This window comes from Musca vetustissima, unplaced genomic scaffold, assembly GCF_032173495.1.
Source record: "Musca vetustissima isolate MV318-11 ecotype Yass unplaced genomic scaffold, APGP_CSIRO_Mvet_v1 utg242823, whole genome shotgun sequence".
Classification (NCBI taxonomy): Eukaryota; Metazoa; Arthropoda; class Insecta; order Diptera; family Muscidae; genus Musca; species Musca vetustissima.
In genome coordinates, this window is record NW_026889285.1 from 1 (window position 1) to 12,642 (window position 12,642).

Sequence of the window (12,642 nt, forward strand, 5' to 3'; positions counted from 1 at the left end):
TTTGGTATAACGTGCTGAATTAAGCCTAGAGTGATGTATGCCAAGTTTGGAGAAAATCGGTCCAGATTTAGATATAGCTCCCATATATAGTTTCGTCCGATTTCATGTAAATGGTGCCCCAAAGTCCCTATATATCTTTCGATTTGCACGAAATTTGGTACAGCCTAATCAATTAGGTCTAGAATGATGTCTGCCAAGTTTCGTGAAAATCGGTCCAGATTTAGATATAGCTCCCATATATAGTTTCGTCCGATTTCATGTAAATGGTGCCCCAAAGTCCCTATATATCTTTTGATTTGCACGAAATTTGGTATAACGTGCTGAATTAAGCCTTGAGTGATGTATGCCAAGTTTGGAGAAAATCGGTCCAGATTTAGATATAGCTCCCATATATAGTTTCGTCCGATTTCATGTAAATGGTGCCCCAAAGTCCCTATATATCTTTCGATTTGCACGAAATTTGGTACAGCCTAATCATTTAGGTCTAGAATGATGTCTGCCAAGTTTCGTGAAAATCGGTCCAGATTTAGATATAGCTCCCATATATAGTTTCGTCCGATTTCATGTAAATAGTGCCCAAAGTCCCTATATATCTTCTGATTTGCACGAAATTTGGCATAACGTACTGAATTAAGCCTAGAGGGATGTCTGCCAAGTTTGGAGAAAATCGGTCCAGATTTAGATATAGCTCCCATATATAGTTTCGTCCGATTTGATGTAAATGGTCCACCAAAGTCGCTAAATATCTTCCGATTTGCACGAATTTTGGCATAACGTACTGAATTGAGTCTAGAATGATGTCTGCCAAGTTTCGTGAAAATAGGTCCTGATTTAGATATAGCTCCCATATATAGTTTCGTCCGATTTCATGTAAATGGTGCACCAAAGTCCCTATATATCCTTCGATTTGCACGAAATTTGGCATAACGTACTTAATTGAGCCTAGAATGATGTCTGCCAAGTTTCGTGAAAATCGGTCCAGATTTAGATATAGCTCCCGTTTATTATAGATTGATTTTAAGTAATTGACGTACTAAGGAACCAATTGGAATAAAACGTTCTGAAAGTTGTATAACCTAACCTGTGACAAGTTTGTTTGAAATCGCTCAATATTTGGATAGAGCTTCCATATATATTTTCGCCCGATTTCTAGTAAATTGGGCATCAAACTCCTCATGTTAGTCAGATTGACATCAAATTTTGCACAACTTAAAAAATTGAGCATAGAATTACGTAGTTGCGTTATCTAGAAGTGCAGACATAGCCCAACGGATGACCTATTTATATTTGTTTGAAGTCGATTGACATACTTTATGGATAGATCTAGGTAGATTCACATTTAGATAAATATCACATTTTTTTCATCCAATTTTATGTTATAGTTCTGCTTAATATACCCATAGTGGTGAAGGGTATCATATAGTCGGCCCCGTCCGACTTTACTACTTTCCTTACTGGTTTTAGGATAGATCCATGGTTCCTTTTGAGGATATGCATATAATCAGTTTCTGGGTATACAATAATGTGTGATGATGTTTGTGGAAATCGGTTTAGATTTAGATGTAGATCCAATATATGTTCGTCCGAGTTTAAGTAAATGGTCCACCGAAGAGATTTTTTCTTCCATATACACGGAATTTACACAATGAAATTAATTTGTTAAGTTTTGTGGAAATCACTTCAGAGTAACGAGTTTTGTATTTTGTAAAGGTGATGAAGGGTATCATATAGTCGTCCCCGTCCGCCTTTTGTATTAAAATAGCCCTTGTTACGTAAAGTTTCCTGTATGTTGAAGTTCCTATGCCAGCCTTCCAGCCTGAATGCATATAATTTAAGAGTCCTGACCTATTAGAGAATGCCAAATACTTTGTGGAGGCTATACAATATTTGTTCCGAGCGAATTGAACGACGGTTTTACTTTTTTACATTATACAATCTTCTGTAAAGACCTATAACCCGGGGAGTATAATATCATTGACATGACTAAATCGATCCACGTTATTCATGGTTCTGATAGAATCCGAAATAAGGAGCAACCCTTGCTATGCTTCAAATTTAAGAAAAAGGAGATTTGTTACATGGTTTTTGTCATCAGACAAGACAGCCTGTTTGGGGAGTACATCCGCATCATAATGCCAGTAAATGGTGATTATTCATAGCCATAGGAATATATTACCACATACAATCACCTACTGCAAAATTTGCGTAATAATTGTAATGATTATTTCCCATTAACAGACTAACAAAATTTCAAGTATTTAATATGAGTTGTAATATATATTAACTTAACATATTGTGGATTGAGGTATGTGGTTATCGGATAATAAAATAAATAAATCATATGGAAAGGACAGGATGTAGATAAAATTAAAACTTGTATGGAAGGCTGCCAAACTCGGACAGGTCCGACTACACAAACTTGCTCGAAATAAGCTATATGGATTTAAATGACACTTGAAACGTGTTACTTGGTCGTTTAAATTCAGATATTGTTCACGATGTTGTTTGTCTTATCGATTAAAATTGTTAAAGGTCTGTGATTAAAGTCTTTTGGATTAATATTGTTACACCACAGGAGTAACGTTATCATGAGACATTTGGACTATATGCTTTAAGTCTGTGGAAATATGGTTATAAACTTTAAAATACGATTATGAAGTCTATGGGGTCAAAATATCTACCCTATTATCTACCCATTATTATTTTGCTTTTAATTTTGAACAATGTTTGACCTAATCTTCCCTTCCCTTGACATTCCAGAGTGTATCACAAGCCGACCAAATATGAAAAATTCAATAAAATTGAGACAAGGGTTGCATGGCTGCGCATGGGTAATTTGAAACCAAGTTCACAGCATATTTTGTACGTTGTCTTGTGGCCTGGACGGATCCAGCCTTACCAGCATTTGTGGATGTAAGTATAAAATAATCCTATAGAAATATAGTATATAATTCAAAATCAAATTATCTAGCCTCCAATGGTACATCCTGCTGACAATATACCTGAAGGTGGTTCCATGACCATACTTTGTCTGGCCTTGGGAAATCCTGCTCCCACTATTTCATTATATGTTGGGGGACATTTAGTACATCAAGATGCTTCAAGACATATGGTCACGGTTATACACAATGTGACCGCAGATATGGAACATGTTTCGAGTTATGCCGATAACGGATATGGTGTGCCAATGCAGGCCACTCGGAAAGTTAATATATGCTGTAAGTTTTATAAAAATCAATAAAAGTTATGGAAAAGAATAGGTTTTTTTTAATAATTTATATTTAGATCCCTCCCAAAATCCAAGCCGCCGGCATAACAGTGGCCTCGGTGGGCAATGAAGTTGAACTGCGTTGTCTAGTCGATTCGAAACCCAAACCAAAAACTATTTTCTGGCGTGATCATGATGGTCGCATACCCGTCATTGAGGGTGGCAATTATCACATTATGGAACGTATCAACGAATCCCATCCGAATTTATATACCATGGTTGGCGATTATTTCTGTCATGCTGAAAATCCATATGGTTCTAAGACCATACCGGTATCGGTACGTTACGGAATGTCATAATGTTACGGAATGTTGTGCCCAAATGAATGTTTCGATGACGTGTCGCAGTGCCTGCAGTTATTATGTCGATATTGATGCTATAGCTGATAAACCTGAATGTATTGTCGAATTTGATAAAATGATGCGTTGTGCCGCTGATGGCTCAGATCATCGTAGTTGTTGTGCTGATTCAAATGTACCACGTAAATGTTTGAATTGGTGTCGTGGAGAGCCGGTGCGTTCCAAGGAGATTTGTAGTTTGCAGTATGCAAGAACTATTGTGGGTTGTTTTGAATCGAATCGGGATCGTTTGCCAGGACCACCGGAAAATATTGCCGTTAGTGTGATATCGGATAGTGAGGTGGTTATAAAGTGAGTAATATAAACATGAAATATAATATATTAAAGATTAACGATTTTTTAAAGGACACAACTGTCCGACCGACGCCGTTTTAGTATGAACGTTTATTTGGAGTATTTAAATAACTTAGCATATAAATACAGCTTCAATATATAAGTTTAAGGAAAAATGGAAGGGAACAACGAGAAAATTCGGTACATTTTACAGTTTTTCTTTGACAAAGGTAAAAATGCAAGACAAACGGGTAAAATTGTAAATGATGTTTTGGTTCCGATACTGTAACAGCCAATTATGTGCAATTTGGTTTTCCGTTCAGGAATTTTTGATGTTAAAGTTGCACCTCGCACAGGTAGGCCGGTCGTCGAAAATGTCGATAGCATGTTAAATAAAGTCCTATAGTTCATATAAAAATAATCGACTTCTTTTTTCCCAACCTAATGTTTTCGTCCGATTTATAAATTCTTCATAGGTGATAAATCATAGCACTATACATATGAGCCCGAAACCAGATAGCATTGTACCGTGAGTTATTCCTGGAAGAAACATTTCGAAGCAAATGGTCGCCTGCTTTTTTGGTACAATTGGCGACTATTCCCCTTATTCTTTGAATTTACGAAATTGTTTGTGAATTTTCAATCGGTTAGCAATACGGTCTTTAATCGCCATAATACTAAAATTCCTGGAAGAAATCCAAAACTATTCGCAAACACAAATCGTATGTCTATGAGTTCATTTCTCCAGAAAGTATATGAAATCTAAAAAGTTAAGAGTTTTAGTTAACAACAAAATACGAGCCAAAAGGATGAGCATCATCGCTTCGGCCCCACGTTGGGCGCCAAATTAATGTAGTGTCCCGAAGGATATGGTGAACTTTTCTAAAAAATAATTTTTAACACCGAAGAACATGTAAGGATGAAGGACTGCGGGAGCCATTTCTTTTGCTAGTCAATCAGTCGGTTGGGGAGGTTCGGTCCTTATCCTCATACATCTGTTACCCACCACATATAATTATTTTTGACTCCCTTTTTATTTGATAAAAATATACGTTAAAAATTGAAAATAAAAAATATGTCAGGAGGACTAATAATAAAAAAAAACAAGTCCCCTAATTAGTCAACAAAAGCAGATATCTATAAATAACAAAAATATCACTGTCTTTTCACAAAATTGATCTCACCGATGTTAGTGTGAGATTGTGCATCATTACCCTCTCCATCCAGTGTCCTGTTAGCACCGGTTTATATTATCAGGACCCCTATTTTACTTACACTTCCTTCTTCACAGACTCATTAGGCATGAAAACATCTATTATTTACTTTAACAGGCCATTCTTTGGCATAAACATTTTAATAAATTCAATTCATATTATAATACAATACTATACAAAAAATATAAAAAAATGTTGGTCCCTTAAGGGGTTAATGGAATTCAAATGTTTCTACAGTAAGCAAAACAAGCTGAAGAAAGTAGAGATACAAAAAAATCATTGTTTACATTTATAGATTTTTTTACATTACTAGGTATGTATGTAGCAGAATGTGCGTTTTCGTTTTGCTTTATTCAAAACTAGTAATGAGACATCATATGGGAGAATGAGAGAGAGAGAGACTTAAACTGTTATACAAAAAACTCATATAACTGATAATTAATAAACAAAGCTCACTTCATTCTCTATGATTTCTCATTACAAGTAACTCAATTAAATTCGATGTAGAGAGAGAGCATAAAGAGTTTCAAAAATCAGCTGATCGAACTTACCACCTTTATCATGTTTTGAAGAAGGCCTCCTGCAGAAGATGATTGATGGCTGCTGCTGCAAAGAAAAATATATTGCCACTCGGAAAGCTGTCTCTTACAAAACGAAAATGCTCTGTTCTTGCTCAATTGGGAAATACTCAATAAAAAAATATAATTAAGAGGTTGTAAAAAAAATACGAATAATATTTATATATGAAGACGCAAATCGATAATGTGACGTTTATAAAAAAGTAGCGCATCGATAGTACGACAAAAAAATACGTAATTGTCATGTATCTCATAGGTAGTTAGACCATGGAAGTTTCTGATATTTTATTTTGGAATTTTTTCCATATGATTTGCAAAGGCTTTAATGGAAACTCAGGCAATATAGATGATTTTGTACTAGATTAGCATTGGCATCCATGAAAATTCTTTTGCGCCTTCGTACTGATTTCCTTTGGGACTTCACATATAGGAAAGTATTTTTCTGGTTCATTTGCCATTTTATTACCCTTTAGCAACTTCTGGTCAGTTGGAAAAATTGATCACGCTACCCTATGGGTAGCGTGAATCTTTAATAAAAACGTTGTTTTGCCAAGTTGTGGGTTTTTGTGGGATAATGGTTTTAAAAGAGCCAGATTTCCTCAACAGTAAAAAGTGTTTTCTGTGGCAATATGAAGACAAATATTTCGTCAGGCACTTTCTAATTATAACATTATTTTGCATGCTCACCTCCAATTTGGTATAAAAATATTTAGATTTTTATTAAACAGGTTAAAATGTTTTCAATTATTTTATAAAGTTGTGCTTATAATTTTAATGATGAAAAATTAGAGTACTGATTTTGTTTCGGCTTTTTTTTGTTCTTAACACTTCAACTGTTGGATATGAAAGGAAGTTGGAGTGAAAGCCTTTAGAAGTTGATACCTCAATTTTTGATAATTTGACATTCGTATACAACATGGCAAATACTGTAGTCGTGTTACCACATTTATTCTTATTGCTCATTGTTGCAAATAGAAGTATTAAAATTTTAAAATTTGTGATAGAAATAAAAATTGTTAATTCGACTCTTTTTTGCTAATCTGAAGAAAATTTAATGGTATAAAGATAAGTAAACTTCTGTTTTTTTATATAAAAATGTATGTTTGCAACATTCAATAGTTGGTGTTTAGATCTAACTAGATTTGTTTGCCAAACATCTTGCATCTAGTCAAGTACCAAACCACCTAAATTTACGGTATATAATTCACCTCAGAAGTAGAATAGCTGATCAAAATAAACTATATAAAAATTGAGATTGGTATTGATCTCATTTATAACTGTCATCATTTTACTATATTTTATTGATCATTTTCGTAACAATAAAAGCGCTTCAACAAACATAAAGTGAATACCGTTCATCAAGACGATTTTTATTTTTGGAATTTTATATATTAAATTTTGTGAAAAAAAACTAACAAAAAGAATTGGCGACAATTGTTAATGAATTTAAATTAAAACATGTTAGTTAAAAGTAAACTGTGGATTATGAAATATTTATAAAAAAAATAATATAAAGAGGCACAGAAATAAATGTACACTAAATATGCCATGGAGATGCAAATGCAGATGTAAATAAAGGCAAGCATAGGAATAATTCTTCTGGAAAAATATGCAATGCGGAAAAAACATTAAAATTATGGTAAATATTATTTTTAATAGTGCAAGAATATTTATGTGTTTAATATGTGTAAATTTTGGTCTATTTTTGATTTGGGTGTTAAAGAAACTTTCAAGTGAATATAAATATAAGAAATAATATTGCCAAACGTTCACTACAGATCACATATTTAATTTCGTCCGATTCCATTATTTTCTATACATATGAGCAGCTCTTGGGTGTACCCAAAATGGTGAAGGGGCGACCCTTTCCCTGTCCCGTTTAATTTCCTGTATGTTAAAGTGTCTTCAATTTGAAACATTAACTTTTGTAAGAGTATATAAGGGCCCGACCGATTAGAGAATGTCAACTACTGATTGGAGGCTATACAAAATTCGTTCCAAGGATGATACAAGGTTTTTATCATCAGACAAGACAGCCTGTGGAATTTTCGCCAGCTCACACGTTCTGCCAAATTTATTTGGCATTGTTCACTGGGTTATTAACATATTTAATTTTCATGCAGCTTTATAGGAATAATTTTCGTACAAATTAATAATAAATGGTTTATTTGGGAGAGAACAGATCCTAGGAAAATATTACAACATACATACACCTACTGCAAAATTTGCGTAATAATTGTAATGATTATTTCCCATTAACAGACTAACCAAATGTCAGGAATTTAATATGAGTTGTAATATATATTAATTTAAAGGACAGGATGTACATAAAATTAAAACTAGTATGGAAGGGGCCAAACTCGGACAGGTCGACTACAAAAGACTTGCTCGAAATAAGCTCTATATATTTAAATGACACTTGAAACGTGTTATTTGGTCGTATAAATTTAGATATTTTTCACGATGTTGTTTGTCTTATCGATTAAAATAGTTAAAGGTCGGTGATTAAAGTATTTTGGATTAATATTGTTACACCACAGGAGTAACGTTATCATGAGACATTTGGACTATATGCTTCAAGTCTGTGGAAATTTGGTTATAAATTTTAAAATACGATTATGAAGTCTATGGGGTCAAAATATCTACCATATTATCTACCCACTATTATTTTGTTTTTAATTTTGAACCCTGTTTGACCTAATCGTCTCTTCCCTTGACATTCCAGAGTGTATCACAAGCCAACCAAAGCTGAAAAATTCAATAAAATTGAGACAAGAGTTGCATGGCTGCGCATGGGTAATTTGAAGCCAAGTTCACAGCATATTTTGTACGTTGAAGCCTGGACGGATCCAGCCTTACCAGCCTTTGTGGATGCAAGTATAAAATAATCCTATAGAAATATATTATATAATTCAAAATCAAATTATCTAGCCTCCTACGGTACATCCTGCTGATAATATACCCGAAGGTGGTTCCATGACCATACTTTGTCTGGCCTTGGGAAATCCTGCTCCCACTATTTCATTATATGTTGGGGGACATTTAGTACGTCAAGATGCTTCAAGACATATGGTCACGGTTATACACAATGTGACCGCAGATATGGAACATGTTTCGTGTTATGCCGATAACGGATATGGTGTGCCAATGCAGGCCACACGGAAAGTTAATATATGCTGTAAGTTTTATAAAAATCAATAAAAGTTATGGAAAAGAATAGAGTTTTTTTTTTATAATTTATATTTAGACCCTCCCAAAATCCAAGCCGCCGGCATAACAGTGGCCTCGGTGGGCAATGAAGTTGAACTGCGTTGTCTCGTCGATTCGAAACCCAAACCAAAAACTATTTTCTGGCGTGATCATGATGGTCGCATACCCGTCATTGAGGGTGGCAATTATCACATTATGGAACGTATCAATGAACTGTGGATTATGAAATATTTATAAAAAAAAAATAATATAAAGAGGCACAGAAATAAATGTACACTAAATATGCCATGGAGATGCAAATGCAGATGTAAATAAAGGCAAGCATAGGAATAATTCTTCTGGAAAAATATGCAATGCGGAAAAAACATTAAAATTATGGTAAATATTATTTTTAATAGTGCAAGAATATTTATGTGTTTAATATGTGTAAATTTTGGTCTATTTTTGATTTGGGTGTTAAAGAAACTTTCAAGTGAATATAAATATAAGAAATAATATTGCCAAACGTTCACTACAGATGACATATTTAATTTCGTCCGATTCCATTATTTTCTATACAAATGAGCAGCTCTTGGGTGTACCCAAAATGGTGAAGGGGCGACCCTTTCCCTGTCCCGTTTAATTTCCTGTATGTTAAAGTGTCTTCAATTTGAAACATTAACTTTTGTAAGAGTATATAAGGGCCCGACCGATTAGAGAATGTCAACTACTGATTGGAGGCTATACAAAATTCGTTCCAAGGATGATACAAGGTTTTTATCATCAGACAAGACAGCCTGTGGAATTTTCGCCAGCTGTTCTGCCAAATTTATTTATATATAACATATTTAATTTTCATGCAGCTTTATAGGAATAATTTTCGTACAAATTAATAATAAATGGTTTCTTTGGGAGAGAACAGATCCTAGGAAAATATTACAACATACATACACCTATGCAAAATATAATTGTAATGATTATTTCCCATTAACAGACTAACCAAATGTCAGGAATTTAATATATATATATATTAATTTAAAGGACAGGATGTACATACAATTAAAACTAGTATGGAAGGGGCCAAACTCGGACAGGTCGACTACAAAAGACTTGCTCGAAATAAGCTCTATATATTTAAATGACACTTGAAACGTGTTATTTGGTCGTATAAATTTAGATATTTTTCACGATGTTGTTTGTCTTATCGATTAAAATAGTTAAAGGTCGGTGATTAAAGTATTTTGGATTAATATTGTTACACCACAGGAGTAACGTTATCATGAGACATTTGGACTATATGCTTCAAGTCTGTGGAAATTTGGTTATAAATTTTAAAATACGATTATGAAGTCTATGGGGTCAAAATATCTACCATATTATCTACCCACTATTATTTTGTTTTTAATTTTGAACCCTGTTTGACCTAATCGTCTCTTCCCTTGACATTCCAGAGTGTATCACAAGCCAACCAAAGCTGAAAAATTCAATAAAATTGAGACAAGAGTTGCATGGCTGCGCATGGGTAATTTGAAGCCAAGTTCACAGCATATTTTGTACGTTGAAGCCTGGACGGATCCAGCCTTACCAGCCTTTGTGGATGCAAGTATAAAATAATCCTATAGAAATATATTATATAATTCAAAATCAAATTATCTAGCCTCCTACGGTACATCCTGCTGATAATATACCCGAAGGTGGTTCCATGACCATACTTTGTCTGGCCTTGGGAAATCCTGCTCCCACTATTTCATTATATGTTGGGGGACATTTAGTACGTCAAGATGCTTCAAGACATATGGTCACGGTTATACACAATGTGACCGCAGATATGGAACATGTTTCGGGTTATGCCGATAACGGATATGGTGTGCCAATGCAGGCCACCCGGAAAGTTAATATATGCTGTAAGTTTTATAAAAATCAATAAAAGTTATGGAAAAGAATAGAGTTTTTTTTTATAATTTATATTTAGACCCTCCCAAAATCCAAGCCGCCGGCATAACAGTGGCCTCGGTGGGCAATGAAGTTGAACTGCGTTGTCTAGTCGATTCGAAACCCAAACCAAAAACTATTTTCTGGCGTGATCATGATGGTCGCATACCCGTCATTGAGGGTGGCAATTATCACATTATGGAACGTATCAATGAATCTCATCCGAATTTATATACCATGGTGTTGCGCATACATAAATTGCAAGCAAGTGATGTTGGTGATTATTTCTGTCATGCTGAAAATCCATATGGTTCTAAGACCATACCGGTATCGGTACGTTACGGAATGTCATAATGTTACGGAATGTTGTGCCCAAATGAATGTTTCGATGACGTGTCGCAGTGCCTGCAGTTATTATGTCGATATTGATGCTATAGCTGATAAACCTGAATGTATTGTCGAATTTGATAAAATGATGCGTTGTGCCGCTGATGGCTCAGATCATCGTAGTTGTTGTGCTGATTCAAATGTACCACGTAAATGTTTGAATTGGTGTCGTGGAGAGCCGGTGCGTTCCAAGGAGATTTGTAGTTTGCAGTATGCAACTACTATTGTGGGTTGTTTTGAATCGAATCGGGATCGTTTGCCAGGACCACCGGAAAATATTGCCGTTAGTGTGATATCGGATAGTGAGGTGGTTATAAAGTGAGTAATATAAACATGAAATATAATATATTAAAGATTAACGATTTTTTAAAGGACACAACTGTCCGACCGACGCCGTTTTAGTATGAACGTTTATTTGGAGTATTTAAATAACTTAGCATATAAATACAGCTTCAATATATAAGTTTAAGGAAAAATGGAAGGGAACAACGAGAAAATTCGGTACATTTTACAGTTTTTCTTTGACAAAGGTAAAAATGCAAGACAAACGGGTAAAATTGTAAATGATGTTTTGGTTCCGATACTGTAACAGCCAATTATGTGCAATTTGGTTTTCCGTTCAGGAATTTTTGATGTTAAAGTTGCACCTCGCACAGGTAGGCCGGTCGTCGAAAATGTCGATAGCATGTTAAATAAAGTCCTATAGTTCATATAAAAATAATCGACTTCTTTTTTCCCAACCTAATGTTTTCGTCCGATTTATAAATTCTTCATAGGTGATAAATCATAGCACTATACATATGAGCCCGAAACCAGATAGCATTGTACCGTGAGTTATTCCTGGAAGAAACATTTCGAAGCAAATGGTCGCCTGCTTTTTTGGTACAATTGGCGACTATTCCCCTTATTCTTTGAATTTACGAAATTGTTTGTGAATTTTCAATCGGTTAGCAATACGGTCTTTAATCGCCATAATACTAAAATTCCTGGAAGAAATCCAAAACTATTCGCAAACACAAATCGTATGTCTATGAGTTCATTTCTCCAGAAAGTATATGAAATCTAAAAAGTTAAGAGTTTTAGTAAACAAGAAAATACGAGCCAAAAGGATGAGCATCATCGCTTCGGCCCCACGTTGGGCGCCAAATTAATGTAGTGTCCCGAAGGATATGGTGAACTTTTCTAAAAAATAATTTTTAACACCGAAGAACATGTAAGGATGAAGGACTGCGGGAGCCATTTCTTTTGCTAGTCAATCAGTCGGTTGGGGAGGTTCGGTCCTTATCCTCATACATCTGTTACCCACCACATATAATTATTTTTGACTCCCTTTTTATTTGATAAAAATATACGTTAAAAATTGAAAATAAAAAATATGTCAGGAGGACTAATAATAAAAAAAAACAAGTCCCCTAATTAGTCAACAAAAGCAGATATCTATA

General features: G+C 34.5%; 1 protein-coding gene across 1 annotated transcript; it reads left to right on the plus strand.

Moving 5' to 3' along the window:
• The first annotated feature begins 2,876 nt into the window (after nucleotides 1-2,876).
• On the plus strand, nucleotides 2,877-11,167 carry LOC133336971 (protein amalgam-like). Its single transcript, XM_061545229.1, has 6 exons — nucleotides 2,877-2,913; nucleotides 8,624-8,870; nucleotides 8,940-9,117; nucleotides 10,333-10,480; nucleotides 10,539-10,785; nucleotides 10,854-11,167. Exons 2-6 carry the CDS (start codon nucleotides 8,669-8,671, stop codon nucleotides 11,165-11,167), a joined length of 1,089 nt encoding a protein of 362 aa, XP_061401213.1. The 5' UTR covers nucleotides 2,877-2,913; nucleotides 8,624-8,668.
• Nucleotides 11,168-12,642: the final 1,475 nt, after the last annotated feature.

Excerpts from the sequence above, each read along its gene's own strand:
- LOC133336971 (XM_061545229.1), top strand. The coding sequence starts at position 8,669 with ATGACCATACTTTGTCTGGCCTTGGGAAATCCTGCTCCCACTATTTCA. Across the intron at positions 9,118-10,332 it reads ATGGAACGTATCAATGAACT|AGTGTATCACAAGCCAACCA; the intron begins GTGGATTATGAA and ends TTGACATTCCAG. Across the intron at positions 10,786-10,853 it reads CCGGAAAGTTAATATATGCT|ACCCTCCCAAAATCCAAGCC; the intron begins GTAAGTTTTATA and ends ATTTATATTTAG.